This window comes from Lissotriton vulgaris, chromosome 6 (genome assembly GCF_964263255.1).
Source record: "Lissotriton vulgaris chromosome 6, aLisVul1.2, whole genome shotgun sequence".
Classification (NCBI taxonomy): domain Eukaryota; kingdom Metazoa; phylum Chordata; class Amphibia; order Caudata; family Salamandridae; genus Lissotriton; species Lissotriton vulgaris.
In genome coordinates, this window is record NC_141694.1 from 155815801 (window position 1) to 155841022 (window position 25222).

At 44.0% G+C, this 25222-nt stretch overlaps 1 protein-coding gene across 1 annotated transcript in view; it reads right to left on the reverse strand.

Moving 5' to 3' along the window:
* LOC147706943 (uncharacterized) overlaps positions 1-25222 on the reverse strand; it is a 355595-nt gene that overhangs the window by 226056 nt on the left and 104317 nt on the right. Inside the window, exon 5 of the mRNA XM_086925597.1 lies at positions 18738-18806. Coding sequence (XP_086781723.1) covers positions 18738-18806 — 69 coding nt within the window. The remainder of the gene's footprint in view (positions 1-18737; positions 18807-25222) is intronic.

Sequence of the window (25222 nt, forward strand, 5' to 3'; positions counted from 1 at the left end):
TCAGTTCCAGCTTCACCCCCAGCCCAAGCTTAACCCATAGCCCACATCCAAAAGTAAACCCATTAGAGCAGTGTGGTAGGCAACAGCAGATCGCTTGGTACTCTTACAACTACTCTCCCTCCTATCTGGCTGCTACCTAGCATCAGGTCTCCTGACACCCCTGGAAAACTCAGATCCTTCTGAGTTTGTAACGGCAGACAAGGCAAAGTATAGGAGAAGGGACAGCGGGGGGAGGTTCGCCCAAGCTTTGGTGGTAACAGCTACCAGTCACTCGGCGCGAACTCAGTTCCCAGCAGCAGCGGCGCAGCTTGCAGGGCATCTGATGTGTTCCTGCTTGGGTGCTCCCGCTTCCTCCCCAGCACCAAGACAACCCGAAAACCATAAGGAGCATCCCCTCAACCTTGTGTTTCACAGGGTGCGCCCTATAATTTTTTACATCAGCTATCGACACCTTTAGGGAGGGGCCACCAGGCCGTAACAGAGGAAGGGAACACCCCAAAGAGAAAAAGAAAGAAGAAGGGACCAAGCAACAACAATAAATAAAACAAACAAGACTACTCCAAGGGAAAACAACCCAATCAGGGAAAATTAGATCGGGAAGAGTTCGTCAGTTGGCAATAAGAAGAAAAAAAATACCTCCTTAATGGTACTAACCGCCTCATAAGGAAAAAAAGGGAAGTCACCCGGGTTGAGAGAGAGGCTTGTTTCGGCACCAACACCAGAACCAACACTTTTTTACATTGGCAGTAAAACCGGAAAACAGAAAATTTTCTTTCTAAAGGACCCAATGTAAATGTAAATGTACATGTACAGGAATTTATATAGCGCAAATCACCAAGCTGTTTCTAAGCGCTTGCTTAGGGAACCCGTCCTGGTATTCCCCTGTGAGATAATCCCGGCAGGGTATCCGCAAGGTGAAAGCCAGGCATCCCGCCGCGAGGGGCCGTTGTGGAGATTAAGCAAGCTATTGCCCAGAGTCGCAGAGTGTGAACCCGTGAATCGAGTAGGCACCGGAGCGAGAATTGTCGAGTCCATGGACATTTTAGGACTGAAGAGCCCGCCGAGCCGGGAATTGAACCCTGGTCCCGGGCTGACCTCTGCATCCAGGTCTGCCTCCTCTAACCAGTGAGCCACACTTCTCCACTCCAATGGCTACAATCTATGCTCCAACAGAAGAGATTTCAGGTCTGCCAAGCCCAATAATCCCAAACAATACGGACAAAAAAAGTCATCCAAATTTAGGAACATCTACACAGCAAGACATTTGTACTTCCACTTCGGTTACTAAGTTGGATAGTAGCAAAGCTCAAAAAGAGAACCCAACCCCACAGGGAACAACTCCAGTAACTTCAGAAAAAAGACAGTTAATCATAACGGCACAGGTGCACCAGAATACTCCCTTAGCAAGGCACAATAAAGAAGTCAGAAGGAGATCAAACTCGGGCAACAAAAACGAGCTCAGGGAAGATCAATTATACAATGCTGCCAAACAGGGAGCCCCCTCGGATGAAGCTTGATCTTGCTCTTTTTCTCTATCTAATGATGCCAACCTCCTCCAAATTTTGGAAACCAACACGCTAAAACAAGATACACCAGAAATAGCCATCCAAGGGAAACTTTCTCCATTTGTTACCACACCGGAACGGGAACCGGGCGGAGCGGGGGGGTAGACTCTAACCCCTAAATTTGCTCCACAGAATCGATCCCCAAGTGAGAGAATCAAATGATGGAAGCTTTTCAATAAAAACCAACCAGACAATTCTGTCATCCCCAATAACATATCTCATCAGTAAGCCGGATTGAACTAGGGACAGGGTGATCAGGAAAGTCCTCTCACGAGTTTTCAACAGCCCCATGGAGTAAATCCCTGTTAGTCACTTTGGAGTAAGCAATACGGGTACTGAATTTTCAATCAGACAAGATGGAGGTGCAGATAGACCTCATCAACCTAATTGCAGAACACATTTCAGGCATGAACATCAAATTGGACCTAATCACGACTCTCCTTAAAAGCAGGAGAAGCACAGAGCCCCACACAAGCAATCCTCAACAGCAGCTTGACTGGGGTTACGGTAAATTAATTGACAAATTGGGAAAACTCCCTGAAATACTAACAGACATACTAAGGGCAGTACAACCATCACAAAAGATACAACCAACAGTTGACACGCAAAAGAATGATAAGAATAAGGGCAAAGAAGAGTCCCCGAAGGCAACAAAACTAATAAAAGTGACAGGGGTATAAACCAAGAGGAAGTAGAGAAAGAGGAAACAGAGGACAAGGTGGATCTCAGAGACATCCAAGCAGAGGCAATACAGACTACTGTCAACCCAATTCCAATCGGAAAACCTACAAAAAGGCAACAAAAACGCACCAGAAAGGCTAGGCTAAGGCACAATAATCAAATAGTTACAGATCCAGGGAAAATCTACTCAATTTTCACTAACCAAACAACGTATAAAAAAAACAGGTCACAAAAAGACTGTCAGACACCTCAACTGCAGAGTCAGTCTCATCAAACAACCAGGTCGACCTCATCAAATCAAATAAAACTCTAGTGCTCCCTTGTTCTCAAGCCACCGGTTCACAAGACTATATGAGCCAGGAACATCACATAATCATGAACCATCAAAAGGCCAACGAAGTGGCACAAAAGTCTGAACCGGAAAAGCAGAGACCAGCCCCAAATAAACCAATAAACAAGGGGAAGCTAAAACCTCACGGGCCCGTCAGTAAAGGCACCCTTAGATCTTAGAGCCAAAGTCCAGCTAAGGGGGCACAAAGAACCAGCACAAAACAGCTGGAGCAGATACAGAATAAACCAGAACCCATGGAAGAAACAGGGGAAAAGGCTAATGATAAGACAAAAAACAAGGAACAAAGTGCTCAAATCCCGATAACGGTCACAATAAACAGAATGGGCCGTACTTGTAGGCTCTCCCCCACAGATCTAAAAATCAAGACTTCATGGCTACCAACACTTAAAACCCCTGGGAACCCTGAGCCAGAAATGAAAGAAGAACACTTCAAGGCCACATCACAAGAAAAAGCTACCAACAAACTGGTTGGCCCAGTAATTCAAACCGGCCTTAAACATGTGACACACAAACACAGCAACAAGTCAAAAATGAAATTGTCAATTTTCAAAACATCACCAATCACCAAAACATCATCACATAGACAACATCAAAACTGACTTTTATTCTGGAATTCTCCACTAAAGGAAGACAAGGTATCCTTAATTGAGGAAACCTACTAACGCTGTTCAAAGAGATACCAGAATTAAAGCGGATAACATCACAAGATCTTTTAGCCGTAGAATTCCGGCAAACAGCATGCTCCAGATATTGAAGAGTCTGTTACAACTTGGATATCCAAGGAACTAGTGGACAGGATCTATGGAACCAGAATAACATTTGAAGCCTGGAGAATTACTTTGAGGCTTCATAAACCCCCAAAGTACCCATATCCCCTTTTAAAAAGTACCGCAATTCTAATTACGGAACAAACCATCGGTAAGGGCCCAAAAATGTGTCTACGAGGCGCTCGGACTACCAAGCCCCTCGATCAAAATAATTCAAAACAGCACAACGTTATAGCAAGTCCATCAAATTCTGAACATCAGACAAATAATAGTTTGGACTGGTCCTGGGTGCCATTTGCCCTGAGCAAAAAACTTACCTGATGAAAACTGAATGACAAATTACACCAAGCGGGTGCATCCAGACTGGAACAACGGGGATGAATTCAAGAATGACATTAGGAACAACTGTGATTCAGGAGTTTCTGGTCTGGAATTTATCAAGATTTGTTCATGGAACGTCCACGGCTTCAAAGAAATGGGCCAAGACCATGAAACCCTTTCCTTGCAAAAACAAAATCTCATCTTGCTACAAGATTCCAAATCCGGGATATATAGAACATCTTATACTCGCAGATAAATTCTCAAACTTCGGGCATCCTAGAGGAGGACTTTCAACGTATGCAACGGTAAAATATGGCTGGCTAACAGAAGAACTAGAGCCGGAAAAATTAGTTGCAGGTAGTAAAACTTACTGGTAAGCTTCACTCCAATAATTCAAGTTGGCAACTAATATTAATTAATGTCTATATCCATCCGGAAAAAAGACACAGAAGGAAAAATCCCTAGCACTAATGAACCTGATAAAGGTACTTCAATGGACTCACGAACAAAGCTATCTGATTATCTCTGGAGACTTCAATAGCAACCTCATATTAAATAAACAGAAAAAAAGAAAGAGGCAGGTAGACCAGGGAAACCAAACTATAATTTGTGAGCTGGATGCCCAAGGCCTAACCATCCTGAACGGCAACGCACCCGGAGATAGACCAGCAGCCATCACGCACTTGAGCCAAAAAAGTCAGTCAACCATAGATTTCACTATCACCAGGAGTAACCTTAACCCAATAATAGATTCCTTTCAAGGTTGCCCACGCCCAGAAAGCGACCACTTTCAACACATCACGAATATCAATATCAAATTGGCACAGGTACAAAAATGTAAATCCTTGCTACAATATCCAGAAAAGTATAATCTCAGCAGATTGAAGTGGCGAGGATCAGACGCAAAGATAATAATGGATACAATCAGGCATTACGTGAACCAAACAGGGACTGAGAAAAAAGATGTTCTAAGAAATTCTGGGGAATTATAAATAAATTGACCAAGGGACCAAGACTCTGGCAAGAAGCAGGAACTAGTGAAGAGACCTGGATACAATACGTACAAAACATGTACGACAAGGTAGGGCACAAAAAGTGTGCCTAAGCGACAATGGTTTCAGAAACACCTAGTGGACAGATCTTTGGAGCAGAAAAAATCACTTTCCAGCCTCAGGAAGAACAAAATCAAAAAGAGCAAGAGATAAGTAGCAACAAATAAAACACCTTAACCGACACCAAACAATTAAGAGGAATAATAAAAAAACGTAAAATGGAGGGGGCAGTGGGACCAAATGGGCTCCCTAACGCATTATTTAAGCAAGCTCCAGACTTTTGGGCAGACCATTTTACGCCCCTTTTTAACTACATCTATAGCCAGTATAAGGTCTCCAATTCCTGGAAAGGGAATATAATTCATCCCATATTTAAACAAGGAAACCACGGTAAGCCAGAAAATTACAGATTGATCTCCTTGATCGATGTGGAGGCCAAACTATATGCATCATGTCTCCTAGTTCAACTTCAAGATTGGATAGACGAAAAAGTACCTCATTCCAAAGTTTCAAACAGGCTTTCGGTCTGGAATGGGAACAACCACAAATCTGGCAATTCTGGCACTCTTAATAGAAAAAGCAGCAAAAAGGAAAACTCAGGGGGGCGTGGCCAAGATGGTGACCGCAGCGGACGTGTGCTGAAGAGGCTCCTGAGCCCGGCCCGGTGAATGCCCGATAAGCAGCGCTAGACCCCCTCCGGCGCCTGCAGCTGAGGGTCCCAGGCGCAGACACCACAGGGTGCCCCTCGACAAAGCGGCCGGACACCTAATCTCAGAGATCCGGCCGCAGCGGAGTGGCCGCGGACCACAAGCTGTGTGCACCCGGGCTGTGGCCTGCCGGAGCTGGAGAGTGCGAGCGGAGCCACTAGGAGCGAGCAGCGAGCGGCGGCCCAGCCATCGAGGGCCCTGCAGCAGAGCAACACACAGCAGCCACCGAGGTGAGAGACTCCCTTGGGCAACGAACACCCGCACCCGGGGAGCGCCAAATCGATGTACCGGCTCCGGGGCCTACTCTCAGTGGGGTGAGCTGAGTGACCCTTGCCCCGAGGCCGCCAGTGGGAAACGCCGGGAGACCCCCCTGGTGCCAGACACAGAGAGAGTCGGCGATGCACGCCGAAGGAGCAGTGAGGACGGGTGTAGCCGATCTGAGGCCCGGTGGGCGCAGTACAAATCGAGGCCGGGGACTGGAAGCCTACTGCTGCAGAGGCACCTAACCAGGCCGGGTGAGTGCAGAGAGCAGGCGGCAGACGGGGCTGGAGCGCTGGGGCCAGAGAACAGCATATAGAGTGGGACGCCTGCAGTGGTGAGGCCTGCCCCTGCAGGGAGTGGGGTTCCTGCGATAGCTCCCAACTTACCTGGCGAGACGTGAGACAACCCTGAAGTGGCGGTGGGAGATCAGCACCATCGGCCGGCCCGCCATTGGAGAACAACTCGGCACTCGAGACCTGGTTGGGGGGACCCCTCTCCATGGCCCCGGTTGATGGACGGGAGGCAGCCGTCATGAGGGGCCTGAGACACCTGACGCCTGGAGCGTGGCGCGGGCGAGCTCCTCGAGCACCCGGAGGAGAGAGGTCTGGGGCTGGGCTGCGAGGGCCCTCTTGAGCCTGGGAACTGGGCGACCGCCATCGCATAGCCAAACTGACCCCCCAACGGACGGCCTGGACGAGTCTGGTGGACCTAGGAGTTGGAAGTGGAGACAGAGGGAGGCAGCCTTGAGCCCCGGAGGGGAGCCCCGGAAGGCACCTGTCCGGCAGGCCCGCCATGTCAGGGGGATCACACAAAGGAGGGCGCACCATCACAGACATGTTGATGAAGGGAGCACCTAAAGGGACCAAGAGCCCCCTGGGCCCTGCGGCGGCCGCGGACTCTGTAAAGCGAGAAGATGAGGGGGCCCCGGTCACCAGGGTGTTCCTGGAATCCCTGTTCAACTCCCTATGGGAGGACTTCCAGACCCTAAAACAGGAAATGGTGGGAGAGTATCGGGAGCTTAAAACAGGAAATGGCGGTAGAGTATTGGGAGCTTCGCTGCTAAGTCGATGGACTGGGTGAAACGGTGGCCGCTGTCGAAGAAGCCGACCAAACGCGGAGTGAGGAAGTTGAACAATTACAGCAGGAGGTGCTACGCCTGCAGGAACAGTAGCTGGACCTACAGGCCCATGCGGTGGACTTAGAAAATCGCTCCCGAAGGAACAACATACGCGTCCGTGGTGTACCGTCCAAAGCAGAAGGGGGCGACATCACCCAGTTCGTGCAGGGCCTGTTTCGGGACGTTTTGGGTGAAGGGGAAGACTTTGCGATACGCATCGACAAGGCTCATAGAGTGGGATTAGCAAGAAAGAAGCCTGCCCCCCCCCCCCCCACCGGACATTTTGGCGTTCCTGACGGATTTCCCACTGAAGGAGAGGATAGTGCAGAAAGCGCGCCGGAAGAAACCCTTGCGCTACAGAGACCTTCAGATTGCACTGTATAAAGACATCTCCGCTATTACTTTGCAAAAAAGGAGAACATTCAAGGTGGTCGCCAGTGCCACGTTTCCCGACACCACTTCATTCCGAGGGCCTGCACAAGGACATGACTGGCTCAGGACTATTTTGATGGTTGGGGGGATCCGGGATTTTGAAGAGGGATGGGAGTTGGGATTAGGGAGGATTCCGGGGGCGGGGGCGTTGTGCTTCAAGGGGGGGGGGAGAGGGAACCGGGGGTCCTTCTTGTCCACTGGGTTTTTTTTTCTCCTTGTCCACGAGTGCTGAGCGGGGTTGTTTTTCCCTTTTCACCACCACGAACCGAGCGCAACACACAGCTGCTCCACCTGACTGCTTAAGATGACACGCCCATTGACTGTTCTCTCACTTAACATGCGAGGGCTTAATAACCCAGGAAGAGGTTTGATTTCATTTGATTTGATTTGATTTATCCATTTGTAGAGTGCGCGAATGCCCAAAGGCGTCTTGGCGCTGTGATTTACCTCTGACTCTTGAAGATGTTGATTAGGGATATGCTGAGAAAAGCCACGTTTTAACTTCCTTTCTGAATGATTTCAATGATGGACTGTTTATTATATCTAGCGGTAGTTGGTTCCAGATTCTTGCCGTGTGTACCAGGAAACTTCTTCCGCCCCAGTTTGCTCTCTTGAATCTTGGTACCGTGATTGTTTTCTTTTGGCTGGATCTGAGAGGTCTATTTGGCTCATATAGTTTTAAATGGGTTTTTAGAAATTGTGATCCAGTTCCATTGATTGCTTTATATGCAAAGCATAATGTTTTGAATTGTATCCTCTTTTCGATTGGTAGCCAGTGTAGATTTCTAAGTTTATGGCTGATTCTTTCAAATTTTGGTATCCCTAGTATCAGCCTGGCTGCTGCATTGAGCAGACGTTGGAGTTTGATTAGGATTTTCTTCCTGGCTCCAGCATATAGGCCGTTCCCGTAGTCCACTCTGGACAAGGCTAATGCTGTCACCACTGTCTTACGTGAGTCATGTGGTAGGTAGGGTAAGATTTTCTTAATCATTTTTAGAATGTACCACAGTGATGATGCCAGGTTATTCGCTTGGGCATCAAAGGAGAGATTAGTATCTAGAGTGATTCCCAGATTTTTCACCTTTTCTGTTGGTTCGGGACATCCTCCTAGTTCTTTTGGCCACCATGAGTGGGACCATATTTTTGTGTCCCCTCCTAGTATCATGACCTCACTTTTGTCCCCGTTTAGTTTTAGACAATTTGTTCTCATCCATTGGCTGATTTGTACCATGCAGATTTGAAATTTTTCTGCTGTGTTCTCTACGTCTTCATTTATTGAGACCACAATTTGGGTATCGTTAGCGTAGGATATTGGGGTGAAGCCACAGTTCCTTATTAGTTGTGCAAGGGGAGTTACCTACAGATTAAAAAGAGTGGGGCTCATCGAGGAGCCCTGCGGGACTCCACATGGTAGGTTGAATTGATTAGATTTTGCCTTTCCCGATTCTATTGAGAAAGTTCTATTCTCTAGATAGGAGGCGATGAGCGCACAAGCTGATTCATGTAGTTGTGCTGTTTTCAGGCGTGTTATGAGGATCTCATGGCTGACTGCATCGAAGGCCGCCGATAGATCAAGTAGTATCAAGGCGGCCTTCGATCCGTTGTCCAGTACTTGCCTGAGTTCCTCCACCGCTGTAATAAGGGCAGTTTCTGTTCCGTGCCCTTCACGGAAGCCGAACTGCGAGTGGTCCAACCAGTTGCCGTCCAGTAAGTATCGGGATAGTTGTTTATTTAGTAGTTTTTCTAAAACTTTGGCGGCAAAAGGGATCCTAGCTATTGGTCTATAGTTGTTCGGGCTTTCGCAGTCCAAGTTAGGCTTTTTCAGAAGTGGCCTGATCGATATCATTTTCCAATCATCGGGGAAGATGTTGGTTTTAATGATTTGGGAAAAAAGTTTTTCTAGTACTATACTCAGTTGTTCGGAGCAAATATGCATTATTTTGGATGGACAGGGGTCCATTGGGCTGCCCGAGGTAATGGTGTCGATCTCTTTTTGGATCTGTTCCGCTGTCGGGGGAGTGAATAGGAAAAAGGTGGTAGGATCTGGGTCCTTGCTCACTGGGGTTGTTGTCTGTAAATTGTCCCTTTTGGATATTTCTGTGCTATGGTTTTTAAAGGAGTCATATACTAGTGATACTTTTCTGACAAAAAATTCTCCTAACACGTTGCAGAAGTCTGAAGATAGTGCTTCTGAGTTGTTATTCTCAAATTTTGATAGTTTTTTAACAGTGTCAAATAGGGTTTTACTTGAATTTTTAGATTCATTGATTTTATGGATAAAGTATTTACTTTTTTCTGTTATGATTAGTTTTTTATAACATGCTAAGGTAGCTTTGTATTCTTCTTTAAGATGGGTGTCATAATTAGTTCTCCACTTTTTTCCGCTCTTCTACATGTCTGTTTCTGGATTTTTAGTGCTTCCGAGAACCATGGCTGTGAGGGGGGTTTTCTTTTTAGAGTAGCTTTCTTTCGTGGGACTGTTAGCTCAACTGCATTCTCCAACCATTCGTTAAATTGTTTGCAGGCTGTATTACAGTTTTCGTGAAGTGCAGGGTATGATGATTGGAGTGTATCAATGAATGCCTGATTATCTAGTTTAGACCATTCAAGGTACGTTGTTTGTTTGATATGTTCCATAGGTCTTCCAGTGTCCTCTTTAATTTCTAAAGTAGAACTGATTAGTTTGTGGTCTGTCCACGGGATAGGGATGGTATCTGTTTTTGTTAGACTTTCACATTAAGTGAAAATACCGTCCAGTGTGTGGCCGGCATCATGGGTATCCATGTGTACTTTTTGTTTTAGATCAAAGTTTGACATTGCATCAATAAATGGGGCTACCTCGGGTCAGAGATTTTTTCTAAATGTAGGTTAAAATCTCCTAAAACTGTGTAGTCTGGACTACTCACACTGGATTCGAGAAACGGGCTTAACAACTCAATCAACGGCGTTTTTGCACTAGGTGGTCTGTATATGAGTAATCCATTGAACGTATATTTGTTCGTGATTTTTATTTGAAATGTTAAGGTTTCACACGGTGTGGCGCCGTGGCCAGGGCAACTGACTCCGGTATCTGGGGATCACGGTTCGATCCCTGGCACCGGCGGCAGATTAGCCCAGCACCATGTGACTCTGGGCAATAGCTTGCTTAATCTTCCCTACGGCCCCCAGCGCCTAGAGACCCTTACGGGTGATTGTGCGCTTTACAAATGTGGATTATTATTATTATTATTAAACGCAAGGCGATCCTCTCTCTCCTGGAACATTCCAAGGCAGACATCTGCCTCCTACAGTAGACGCACCTGCTACCCAAAGATCACCATAGACTTAAATCCCGTTCCTTCCCATGGCAATTTTTCTCCTCTGCGAGCAGGAAGGTGGCTGGAGTAGCAATCCTGGTGGCAAAATCCTTTGGGGGGCGGGTCCTGCAGAAGGAGGCAGAGATCAAAGTCAGGCTGCTGGTCCACCGCTTTCTTGTAGCGGAGCAGACACTCTTGATAGGCTCCATATACGCAGCTAATGAAGGGCAGGAGGCATTCTTACATAAGGCCTTAGAGGCGGCGACGGCCAACACGCATCCACACTTATTGCTGGGAGGCGACCGTAACCTAGTATTTCACAACACAGGGGACCGTTCTGGTCAACGATCCGGCCAAGTGGGGGCATTGTCCATGATGGGTCAGACTCGCCTTGCAGATCTAGGTCTGGTCGATTTATGAAGACATTCGCATCCACAGGCCACAGCATACACTCACTTCTCAGCGACCCATAAAACCTACGCAAGACTTGATTATTTTCTGTGCTCCTCCCAATTAGCGGCTCGCGCACGAGACGTCGAGATACTTCCGGCCTCTCTGTAAGACCACTCTCCAGTGGTGGCGTCCTTTCTGATGCCAGCCATGCCTGGCCCTCAGAGGCATTGGCGCTTACGGGACGGCTTACTACAGAGCCCGGCCATAATAGAGCGGATCAAGTCTGCCCTCAGCCAATTCCTCACTCACAATGCTAATGAAGACACCACCAAAGCCACTCAATGGGCGGCGCTCAAGGCGGTCCTCCGGGGCAAATTTATCTCACTGACCACAGCCAATAACAGATAACGCGCACAAAAGAGGGCCGAAATCGCCCAACGTGTGGCAGAGCTGGAACAAATGCACCAACGCACGGGGGCAGCCCGAGCAAGGCGCCAGCTATGCATAGAGCGAAGATGCTAGCAGCCTTAGACCAGGATGTGGCAGAGTACGCCGCCCTGCGGCTAAGGCATGCGTATTACACCGGAGGGGATTGCTGCGGGAGACTGCTGGCGAGCAGGCTGCGGGAGCAGCAGCAGAGACAACACATCCGGGCCCTCCAGCTTGGTCAAGGTGACCCTGTGACGGAGGATGCGACTATTGCCGCTGTCTTTGGGGACTTTTATGCTGGACTCTATGCGGCAGATCAATTGGACTTGCAGGCGAGCCGCGACTACCTGTGAGGGGCTGCCCTCCCATCCTTGAGCGAGCCACAAGCGAAGTTCCTCGATCGACCCATAGGTCTAGAGGAGGTGATTTCGGCGATATCCCGCCTCAAACTGGATAAATCGCTGCATGCATGCATTTTCAAAGGGGAATATGTTGCGAGAGTACAGAAAAGACCAAACTCAGCATGATGTTACCAGTTGCAGACACATGGGATGAATTTACGCAGTTACAATTGGAAGTAACAGATCAGGAAAAAGCGGGTTGGATTAGAGCAGGCTGTGAGAAGGGAGAAGATGATATTTGGGTTTCAACTGACGGCAGGGCAGTGTTACCGGATTGTTTGCTGAATCCAATGGCAAGGCTGATTCGTGGAGCAGCTTACATAGGAAGAGATGCAATGGTGAGGTTGTTCAGGCAGACTTGGTTTAATCTGAGGTTTCATGTGATTGCCAAAGCAGTGTGTCATAGGTATGGTAAGAGCCTACAAATGGCATAAGTCAAGGCAGTTGAACAATTTCCTTAGGGAGAGAAAAAGAAGGGTGGAAAGACTGCAGGACAGTCATTATGAGAACCTTAGGTGGTAGGAGGAATTCAGACAGAGGAGACTAGCTACAACATCTGTTTATATCACTCTACTCTACAAGGAATTAGAGGGTTTGTGATGACAGGTCATCAGACAGGGGGACTGATGATACAGAAATGCAATTTCATTAGTAGGGGTGCATTATACTCACACATGTAGAATATTCCCACATATATATTTTTGTCGTGTTAACATGAAGTGTTAAGATCTTAAAATGTAATAACTTAAAATGTGATATATTTAGCTCTTGAATAGAGAACATGAAGGGTTGATGTAAATGTAACTAGCAGAAAACACTTACATGAAGAACTTGTGTTTTGCTACTGACATATTATTAAATGTGTTTATTAAACATGTCATTTTTCATGTAGGTAAGAATATTAACTGAACGTGTCTCATTTCCTATGCAAATTTGTTTAGCTTATATGCTATTTTTCTTATGTTAGCTGAATCTTGTAGACATGAAATGCATTTCCCTGGAAGCTTTCACTTTAGAATTAACAGTTTAAATTTCATGTGAGCTGTGGATTTCGTTCTTTCTCAGGTTTTGTGTTGCAGGTGGAAGAAGCACCCTTGTTATCTAGATTAATATCTTTGTTTAATTAGTCAGGCATGGAGAGAAGGGGATACATCGCGATCTAAAGCAGATCAAGAGAACTGTTGTATTTTCATTCTGGAGAAGGCCTGGGAATCAAGGTCAACATGTTACAGTTCAGGATCATTGCTGTCCCATGGAAAATTACCGATGAGATCATGGTCGGAGACGAGGGCATGACCCGCAAGGACTCTTGGGAAGATACCTCTAATATTGGAATGTAAGTAGGGAAAGGGGCCCATTTCTTCTCTGCCTTTAGAGAGATAGAGAGTTTCTCAGAACGAGCTCAGTCTCGATAGCTTTAGACCCATTGACGGTGGATAGACTTCATAGGAGCGGGTGGTCGATCTTTCAAGCTGTTGGCACCTGCCCTTTGGAACTCCCTCCCTCTCCACATCCGTAGCAACCCTGATCACCTGACCTTCAGAAGACTGGTGAAACCTGGCTTTTCTCCCAATATAAATTGTTCTCTCTTTGTCTCCTCACTCTGGGTTCAACTTTAGCACTGGGACGCCCCAATGCTGGAGCAGCCATGTTCTTTACAAATACTTCAACATAACATAACACTTGTTGACACCTTTCTGTTTTTTTCCTGAAGATGCGTAAGTATGAATACAGGGAAACTTGGACTCATGCTTTCTGATCCTCTGTATCCTATCTGCCAGCTTTCCCGAGAGATGAAAGAGAATAGTCCTGTTTAAGAGACATAAACAACAGGTGAATCTAACCCTTTAAAGTAGTATTCCTGATAAAAAACATCACAACGACATAGAACATGAGGACTGTCATTGACAAGGCAAAGGATTAAATTCTCGAGCTCAGTGGGGGCTGACTATCAGCTGAACAATTTAAGGAGCATAAGACTACAACAGAAGAGGAGACCATTAAAAATATTTAAACTGAAGGTGAGTGTACTAAGAAAAATCACCCAGCATAACCAAAGGTGAATTCTTAGGTAAAAGGCAGTGGTAGACTCTGCAGCAAAATGCTAGTAAAAATCCAATGAGATAGAGGAAGAAGACGAGGGAAAGAGGAGAGGTATGAAAGTAATAAGTCATGCAAATGGCCACGAAAGGTCCTTGCCAATAAGAGAACTGTTAATCCATACCCTGATTACTATACTTATGTATATCTCATGGTTTCGACATCTACACCTTTTCACTGACTCAGTTGGTATAAGGAATGTGGTAGAGTCTAACTTTGAAAACAAGTAATTGATCCACAGAGACATCAAGTGCCAATATGATTACCAAAAACAAAGATGAAAGTGAAATGTATGCAAAAATTGTGTTGAAGCTCATTTTAATGTGGGTTGCTGAGATTTAATCTATAGAAAAAAGAACCTGAGGAAAATGATGAGCTATTAAATGATGTGGTTGAGGAAATAATTCATAAGATTGAGATAATACGTAAGAGACACATACAGAAGCTGTGAAGCTGAAGTCCAAACTACAGAAAGAAACAACGCAAAATAATCTGCACAGATAAAGCTTCAAAAGAAGGAGTACATGGAAAGACATTCAGCATGGACTACTGTAAGGATAGTGGGGATTCCTGAGGCCATCAAACATGCTGCAGAAGGGGAATCCCTAATCAAGTGGATCACCCACTTCCTTAGGGATGAGATAGTATTGGAGGAAAAGAACTGTATGCATAATTATTCTTACTTTGTAGAGCATGTTGGAGTTTGTACACTGCCCTGAAATCAGGCACTCCACCCAGAACTAACAGTTTTTCCAATACTTTCGAACCTAGGGAGAACATTATGTCTAAAGCACGTGAAAAAAAGTGAATGTAGTCATCAGCTGAATACTGTTTATCAATATTTCTTGTAGGCCGGCCAGATGATTAAGAGAAATGGGATCATGCCAATTCAAACTAATTGACTAGTTTGAAAACCAACTGGCAGAGATAAACACATATATTTCACGAACCAGACCAAATTCACAATATTCCTGTTAAAATTCATAAAAAAGTTAAATATTCATTGACTAAGATCTCATCTAAAGTAAGTCAAATGAAGGCAAATCATAAACTATTGGATGCCGGTGAGGAACAGTTAAGCTGCTTCCTGGAACGCTGCTACAGACCTTCCCAAACAAGGGGACAGTAGTAAATTAACAAGTCCTCGCTGGGTCTCAGCACCAGCTTGGACCTGTTATACATAAGGGACGGGTGGATGTTGGGTTGGGGAAAAGGAGAGGGCAATTTGAAAAAACAAGAGCAGTTTTGTGCTTGAACTAGAAATCTAATAACGTGAGCTAAATAGCTACATAATTATTATTAAGCATTTGAGAATTGCTACCCTTAATGTTAAAGAGCTAAACGCGCCTACTATGTAATATAAAATTAAAGACGAGCTTGTACATTTGAAAACAAGGCAGCATATAGAATCGTAGCATTTTTTCACACTTGGGGAAAAATCATAGATACTACTTCTCAAACGACCTTGGCAACTTAAATAATCTGCTTGATCCCTCTTTCAAAATTTTCTATATTACTATATCAATGTCCGTTAGGTTATTAGTGTAGTATGAATGGGTACACTGGTATTTCATTGCAGTTAAGGACATGGTACAAAAATAAGAGTTTCCTCTGCCTTTAATTCAGATATAAGAAAAATGCCTTCAATGACTGAAATCCTTGCACTGGTTAAAGATGGAAACACATTAAGGCAAAATGATCAACTGTAGCATAGGGCTTCAAACCAAGCCCAGCCACAGGATTCTGGATCTGGGAAGCATGTGAAGAAGAATTGGTGGGCTAGAAAAATGTATTTAGGAACGGGAAAAAATCAACCAAGGGTTCGGAGATCAGCAGTCATATACTGATAATTTTTGCATGTATACGAAGGGAAAGATACACTTATTTGGTAATGCTGGGACTAAGGAAGAGCATCAGTTGTCATTGTGTAATGTAATCTTGGTGTATTACACACAAGGCATGGATGAAGGACTTGACAGAACCAGAGTGCCCACTGGGCACAGCTGCAAAATGTGTTCGATGGGTGGGGGGAGAAGGGCACTGGGCTCAGCGCATAGGCCCTGAGCCTATAGATTACTTTATCCAGTGCTAACGAGGAATATGATTGGCTAATTATTACGACAGATATGAGCATTTTGGATACAGGGCATGTCTGAAATGCATAAGCTTTGCATTTAGGGGTGGTATGATAATACAGCTGACCATTAATGGTGCAAACACAGTATCTTTTAGGTTTGGGATATTAATAAGATCCTGTGGCTATATTTTCAACAACTATATTTTGTAGGAATTATATTATAATACATGAAAGTCTGCAATCCTTGTATGAAATCCTATCTCTAATTTCCGTAGTACTTTTCAATTGCGATGTGTCAAGTCACCCTGTAATCAGAAAATAACATAGCTGCTCAGCTGTAATAACTTATTACAGCTGAATTGTAATTTATATTGTCAGATGCCAGAATCAGCAGCCAAGGTGAAAGGCAGGCCATTATTGCAGTTGTAGTGTAAAGAAGGTAAACAACAATTGGTCTTCTGTTCTTTTCGTTACTTTTCCTAAAGCAGGTAGGAGATATCTATTGCACTTACATTTCTGTACAAAATAGGTCTACCTAGAAACAATTCCATATGTTTCAACACATTCTGAGCCACTGCATTTTTATAATCTGAACTACTTTAAACTGATTCTGGTGTCTTTTTGTAACAAATTCTTAACTGCTTTCTGGTGTCTTTTATTTCAAAATACCGATTTCGCTTTAATTTTTCATGTCTGCAAATGTAGTATCTCTTGGATTTGAAAGATACAGACACCAACGTGAAGTAACTCGGAATGGAAGCGTGAGATGTTTTCCTTAAGTTTTATTCCAAGTATAGCAGAAGGACAGCTTATACAACCACCATGCAACAGTATCTTCAAACACTGGCTCCCAACCGCCCATCCATAGAAGTATCCCATCTTGTCGCCAAAATCTATAAAGTAACTCGGAATGGAAGCGTGAGATGTTTTCCTTAAGCTTTATTCCAAGTATAGCAGAAGGACAGCTTTATACAACCACCATGCAACAGTATCTTCAAACACTGGCTCCCAACCGCCCATCCATAGAATCCCCAACAAGAATATAGAAAATAGAATACCAGCCCAAGATAAACAAGTGAAAGGATACAACACAACGGCTTGTGGAATGGTTGATCGATGACCATGCATAGTAAGGAATTACATTCTGTTTGCCCGTGCATTAAGAGAATACCTCGAAATTCTATGACTGTTTAAAGAAATTCATCAGTGACTGGAAATACCCTTGTGACATATGGTAGAGTGTACTATATCTTGTATATACATTTTCATGTTTGCCTAACTTGCTGAGATAAGATCCAACATGTTTAATAAATGGAAGCTGATGTCAGGAGAACCCTACATTAAAATATATATAATTAAGAGCATATTAACCTGTCATATTACCTTCGGCTTGAAGTCCATTTGGGCATCTGACTACAAGGAATTTTGTTTTTTTTTCTCTATCACTTCGGGCCAGCAAACATGAATGACAGCAGGGGATAGAATAGTTGCCTTGAGACAAGCAGAATGAATCTGTTTCTCTACTGTCAAAGATTCAATCCAGGCAATCCAGCATCAAGGTAGGCAAAGTGTGTGGCTCATCAGGGCCCACAGGATGCATCAGAATTATAGACCAGTTTTGTAATGGGAATATACCAATTGCTGTGCATAGCCCCTTTTAGCTGTTTTAAACCTTTGACCTGTCCACAAAGTTTTGAAGTTACAAAAAAATACACATTGATTTTTGTAACTTTATTTACCTCTTCACACACTCGTGAAAAGTTGATATGTATATCCTTCAAGGTTTAATGTTTATTTGAACCCTATCATTTCATTTATTATTGTGGCTGATGCTCAGTTCCTATTACAGAGAAGTGTTGGCAATTCTGGCTTTCCCCCTAAAACTCATGAATATAATGCTTCAGTCCCATGATGGATGACCAATAACCCTTTGAAATTCAATGCAGATAAAACGATTCTACTTTAGACCTGGACCTCTGTTTTGTTGGCCTCCCTTCCTTGCTTTTGGGTCCTTTTTCCAGTACATTAGAGGTAAAAGTCTTGGCCCAGTTGAGTGCAGGGTAAGCGATAAAGCGATAAAGCGGTAAAGCGAAAGAGTGCAAGGTGCCACATATTAAAGAGATTCCTATTGGCATCGCCAATACTTGATATTTTAGCGACCTTAGAGCCACATATTTGCACAAACAATTCAGTTTTGAAGTTTTTTTAAAATAAAAATTATTTAGAGCTTGGAGAGCAATTGGGCAGTCATATTTCCCACAGCAGTGCCACTGGTGGCTTAGCTGACGGAAACCCTACAGTAAAGGCATTGGAACTTTCCCTGTAGGTGCAAAAAATTACCCGCTCTATGTAGAGCAGACAGTCGGATGGCCATGTTTGCAATTCATACTGCCTGCTGACTTCTATGAGGCATGGGTCAGCAGAGATCTCTAAATATGGTGTTTGATAGTCTGGTAAGAGTAGTAGAGTCGACTACCTCTGCCAACTTGATGGACGGCGGGCTGCCCACCACATTCTAAATGAGGCCCTAACTTAATTTTCAATATGCACACCCTTTTCTCAGTTTTCCTGTCACAGTATTTTCTTTCTCCTTATAAAAACTACAGTTTATGAGACATTTTGTATAGCCAATGTATATTTCAGATACCAATATATATGTACATAGTTTGACAAGGCAAGTACTTTTGTATGTTGCTATTCTCTATAGAACTGGACATTACATATTTCCTTTAACTGGATTCTAGACCCATCCAACAGCTGGATTTCGGTTTAAAGTGTATGCTTACGTATTAAAATCCAGTTTCTTCGATTTGCTTTCTCCTCTTGCGCTTCTAGTGTTGGTTTCGATTTGGAGTCTGAAGTTCAGATGATAGTTGCCATTGGAGAATAAAAAAAGAGAGGATTAAGAGCGAGTATTTATGTACCAAGGAACATCAAACCATAGACAGAACCTGCACACACATTGTCATTGCCTCACTGGCAGTAATGTTGGCAGAGTGGGGCCAGAAGGAGTCCATGCCCCCGCTCTCTTTGTCTAAGTCCTCCCTTGGGTCCCAACCTCTCAGGTGTTGAATGTGAAAGAGGTAACTTGGGGTAAAGAGACACTGAACCTTCCCATACGCATTTATTTGACAATGAAGCTTTCGTTGCAAATCAATGCTTGTTTGAGGCTAAAGGTAAACAGTTTAAGTCTGAATTGCTATGTTTGTGTGCAAATATGTCTTCCTCTGTAAATAGATGGAGATATGCCCAAACATTAACACAAAATCGATATTTAACATTTGAAGCATGTTGCACAAGTCAGTGTTGCTTTTGAATCAGGCACAGAGAGCCTAGTTTTCGACCTTGCAGTTATTGGACACAACTAGGGATATATTTTAAGACTTCATCCTCAATTGATATAACTGCTGCTAACTTTTGAATTTAGGCCAGAATCACAGTTTTTTCCCCTGGGTAAGTTGTCTAACATCCGGCTACTCAATAGTAATTTACACCTAAAGCAGGCTCAACTGCTTACATTGTTAGTTCAAACAGTTCCTGTAAATAATAAAGGTTGCACAAAAAATCACTGTATTAGTAAAAATGTTTCAAGGACAAATCACAACTGGGATGTATTCCTTGAAAGCTCTAGTAAGTGTCCATGTTAGTCAGTACATTTTAACAGGTTAGATACTTAAATGTCCTGGCAGATACGTCATATACACACTACTAAATGCCTTTTGTGAGTTTTCTAATCCGCTGAGTATAAGAGCAGCTACATCAAATGCATGCCTTGGTAGCAGCCTGACATCCCTGCTAAATGTGTTTCTGATTAGACTGACACCCTCAGGTGTTTGCTCAATCTGCTGATCTAACATTACTAAGTGGATGAGTGTAGGAACAATGGTTAAAATCTTTTCATTGGGAGTGTCTCCGGGCAGTTGGTGCATTAATAGTGAAAACATCTTTTGATGCATCCTGCCTGATGGAATGCAGATTGAGCACACAACTAGGAAAGATCAGTTCTCTGTAGGGTGTCTGAAGGTGGTCTGCACAGAAATATTAAGAGAGCGAGAGAGAGAGAGAGAGAGAGTGCATGCTAGTGTGAAGGTGAGTGGTGCTTTATGCCCCCCTTCTGGCGCACTGTGGGTGATCTCTGAATTCCTAACCCATCCTGGTACACTGTACATTGTATGTGTTGTGACACAGTTAAGCAACATTCATTTATATTCGTTCAACATAGAAATATTAGTCACATACACTCTACAAAATCCAGAAGGGGACCTTCCATTCACAATAAGCAATTTGCACTGCTTGCATCAAACATAGTCACACAGGTATTCCAAAAAGACACACACAAGTCAACAGACTTTCAATGCAAAGTACAAAAGCTCGGTATTTTCTACAAGAGAAAAAGCTATAACTTCGCCCACCTAGGATATGACGACTTTGTGAAAATTCCCACTGGTGGGCATGCATCATTACCCTTTTTTCCACAATCCTCTCAGTTTTTCGTTAGCAAAATTCGTCGGCTTGAAAACAGCCAGGTCACATGCCTCCTCTGAAACTTTCAGGGTTCAAGCCGGCAGCAGACGGTTGTCTTATTTTTCCTTCATGACATCTATATGTGGTGTCTTAAATCCAATTACAGTCCATTCTCCTCCCCCTGATCCATGATGCTTCCAGAAGTCAACTTATTTTTGACTGAGGCCCCTAATGACACAAAAGGTTGTCCCTTCCACCGCTAGGTAAATCTAATAGGGAACGATCTGGCTAGAAAGTTTTCCACAAAACAACAAAAAAAGCTCTAGGAAAGAGAGGTCCTCCTGTTTTCAGAGGAAATAGTCTTGCTCCTGGGATCATTAAGAGACTCAACGCCATTCACGGATAATGGTCTCTTCCTCAAAATTAGATCTGATTATGATCTTAGAAGGCCAATAACCTCCTTCCTCTTACGTTACAGATTCTGACCAGTTCTTTAATTTACTAATGCAAGTTGTGTAGATACATTTCCAGAAAGGGACATTCCTTACTACTCCGATCCTCCTTCAACAGAAGTCTCCTTATTCACAACAGTGGTATGGTAAGCTCCAGAAATTTTGAAATTAAGTTTGAGGCCAAATCTAACATTTCAACAAAACATTTTAAACATTCAACTGCTGTTTAAAAGGTACTAGAAATACCATTCATTGAGTCACTACTTAACCCTCTTATGGGTGCCTGTGAAAAATTGCTGTTTTCATAACTTTCTTTGAAGAGTCTGGCAGTCAAAAGTTAAACTGAAGCACCTTTCCTACGGTCCATCCAGCTAAAAAAAAGAGATTGCTATGCATTGTTTTGAACTGCAAGATCCATGTACCCTCAGGGTCTTCTACTCGAACTCTGTTGGGGCTTGTAAAAATTACTGTCATAAGTCTCCCAGGCCACATAAAAAAAAAACTTTCTGATCTGGTCAATGATGGTCTCAATGCCTTCTATTATGAAGACCAGCTTGGATTTTACAGACACAGACTTAATCCATGGACACAGCCATGCCCTAAGTTGCTATGCTTAGATGCTTTCCTGTGGGTACTCTGGAGATGTCCAAGTGACTTGCATGAACATGCCATTTGACAGAAAATCGTATTCAGGGGAAAGGCTGTCTCCTCCTTAGAGTAGAACTGGCCAGTTCACATTCAGTGGGCTGGGCCATACCAATAAAGCAATTTCACTAACATCACAGAAGAGATTTCATAGCTACTCCAGAACACAACAGTACAACCAGAAGGCCCTTGCAGCATTCCGGACACTCCAACACATTTACTGGTCCATTTGGGTCATGGAGAACCTAAGGGACACAATTCCTCAAAGAGCAGCAGTATTTAACATCTTCTGCACATCCTGCTGCCTTAAACCTTGTTAACTCCCCACTACACCCATTCATTTCCTGGGGGGAAGTTGTCCCATTTCTCAACAAATGAGAGATGATCAAGATTGATCTCTCGGTGGTCGAGCTCATTTACAAGTGCTATACCCTTCCCTTCTCTTACTCGGCTTTAGTTTCTCCAGGGCATGCTCTCTAGCTTATGCCTCAAGTTTGCAGATGGAGGTGTGTGAAGACAGAATTCACCATACGGGACACTTGGGGTTAGTGGAAGAGAGTGCTCGCACAAACTGTCACTCTAGCCGATCTCCCTTCAACATTCTACTGGAACCTTCAGCTCATGAGCAGCTTGTGACATCCACAAGCTCAAGAGCAGACATCACAAGGTGCTTACACTGATAAGCAAAGTGACCATAGAAGTGATGGCCTAGGAAGAAATGGGTATGGAATTCTACGGCTTTTCTTTTTAGTTCAATAAGAATGATGGAGGACTCAGACCCATCAAGAACTTGGCCTCATGATTTTTTTCATTTGCTAGAACAAGTATAAAATGCTGTCCTAGAGATTTGCTTAGGAGGCCTTTAATGGGAATGATTGGCTGGATCTCTAATACACCTATTTCAACCGCTAATATTTCTAGCACACAGGAATTACTGGCGGTTCACTAAGGGGTTTCAGCACTGCCTGTGCGAGTTTCTTCCATGTTTAATGACAACTGCACTGTAGATCTTTTCGAAGGTGCTAGGTGTGGGTGAAGTTAACTGCAGAGTTTAGGAGTCCATATATTTCAGTACTTGAACAATTGGCTGGTAAAGGCAGGGTACCTGCCCTGGTCATAAAGCATCTTTGGTGCACTTCTCTCTTGCATGATTTGAGGTTTCGGATCAACACCTAGAATCCCCACCTCATTCCAAATGGCTATCCCAAATTCGACCCCACGATGTATCTCCACCAGTGAATTGGGTGTGGGCTATTTAGAAGACAAAGGTAAAATTCCCCTCCTCTTACTCTAGCTTAAAATATGGGCTGCCCCAGAAGCAGCTTTCTCAAGAGACATTTTGGACGACTACCTGTAATAGTAATACAGATGCTCTATCCTTCGGCTGGAATATGTCTGGAAAAGCTTTAATGACATGGTCCTGATTAACCATGCTGGCTCTTCAGATTGCATTGGGCCTCTATTTAAGGCCACATTTAAGGAAACATGTATTACGATAAATGAAAAGAGCAGAATCACATGGGCAAGTTGTGTAACCTCAGTTCTTAACTATTTGGTTATTTCCTGAATGAAGGGTACAGAGTAGTATTTTACCTGGGTAGAAAAACCCAAACATGAATGAAATGAAATGAAATGAAAAGAGATTTATATAGTGCTACTAAGCCCAGTGGGCGTCAAGGCGCCTAACCAAAAAGAAGCTAGCTGGAGCAAATATACTCTCTTGCTGGTAGGCCTTGATAAAGCACCAAGTTTTGAGCGCTTTTTTGAAGAGGGACAAGAACGGTTGGGCCTTAATCTCCAGTGGGAGTGAATTCCACAACCGAGGGGCAACAATGGAAAATGCTCTGCTGCCCCAACTGACCTTCCTAGCGCGGGGAACTACAAGCAGATTCATCTCCGACGATCTAAGGGTCCTACTGTGCACATGGCGAATTAGAAGGGAACCCAGGTGGTCCAAAGGACCAGCTGCGAGAGCTCTATAGGCCTGGCACAAGAACATAGATTTTATTTCACGAGGTTCAGGTTACATACATTTCATTATTTGGTTGCTTTACCAAACTCTGGCTCCTGCTTTGAATATCTGCCCATGTAATAACTTCTCATTACAAACAACACCACACTTTATACTTTTTTGCACTTTATATAGTAGCTTGAGGAGCCCCTTTTATGATCACTTTTAAAGCATAAGCAATTTACATCCCACCAAGAGGGATTGATTGTTTAAAAATGTTTAGATACCCCTACAATTTGTTTCTCTGTCCTCAGCTATATATTGTCTACATTAAAACTGAGAAGGAGGTATGCTTCACATGGATACCTATTCAAGCACTGCTGAGACTGTTAATTATTCTAAATGAGTACTAAACACTAGGGGGCCAATAAAATATCTTATACACATGTTTACATAGTTTATATTTGATAATGCTTTAAATCTGTTTTAAATCGATGTGTGAAGCCTTTTAATAATATCTGAATACGAAAAACCAAATGATGATCTCGAAAGATACATTTCAATAACTTGACGATGTACCTTGCTGTATATTCCTCGCCCAGATACTGTAAGGCGAACAAGGCCGGGCGGCATCTTCTTATGCCCATGAGAAAGAGAAAGGGAGCCAGGACACAACCTTGCCTGACTCCTCTCTCCACCCCAAATGACGCAGTTAATTCTCCATTGACCCCAAACCTTACCCTTGCTGAAGCGTTGGAATACAGTTCACGAAGGAAGTTTACCAAGGGAAGGTCCACCCCCATATCCTGTAGCACAGACCAAAGTTTAGCGTGACAGACGCAGTCGAAGGCTACTGACAGGTCCACATATACCATGTAAACACTGCCCGCCTTCGCACATACGTATTTTCCCAGTAGCATTATCAGATTTAAAGCCTGTTCGGCTGTCCCTAGGCCCTCCCGTAACCCAAACTGGATGTCCGAGAGGATCCTGCCATCGTCCGCCCATCCCTGGAGGCGTTCTAAAATGATTCCACCCACCACTTTACCCTAAGAATCCAGTAATGAGATCGGGCGATAGCATGATACCTCCTGACGGTCTCCCTTTTTAAAAATAGGGACTATGATTGATTTCGACCATGAGTCCATTAATCCCACCTCACAAGCTGCTTTGAGTACCCTCGTCAAAATTGGGGCCCAAAGGTCTAAGTTTGATTTGAATAGATCTATTGGGACCCCGTCAGGGCCAGGGGCCTCACCATTTTTACTGGCCTTAAGGGCAGCTAAGACCTCATTGATAGTGATTTCTATTTTTAAGGGGTAGGGACTCACTAGGGGTGCTAGAGCAGTGGTATCATGCCTGCCCTGGTTACCCGAACCTTTCTCAAAGATCTTTGAGAAGTGCTCCACCCATGCCGCTTCATCAATAGGCACCTCGATGGTAGGTACGTCTTTGTGATCAGATAAAAATGGGGACTTAATCACGGCTCAAAATGCTGAACTGTTTTTGTCATTACTGCTTTTATGCAATTGGTCCCATAATGCCCGTTTCAGTTCGGCTTTCCTCTCCTTTATGGCTATGTTATATTCCCTCCTCGAAGTTGTTATTTCCTGGGGTACTCTGTTTGGTTTTTGCAGTGCTTTTTTAAATTTAGAGTGCGCTGATGTGCATCTGTGGTTAAACCATCCTACTTTTTTCGACTGGGTGTTATTTGATTTTACAAAGAGTGCATTGTTAATTGCTTTTAAAACCATCCCGA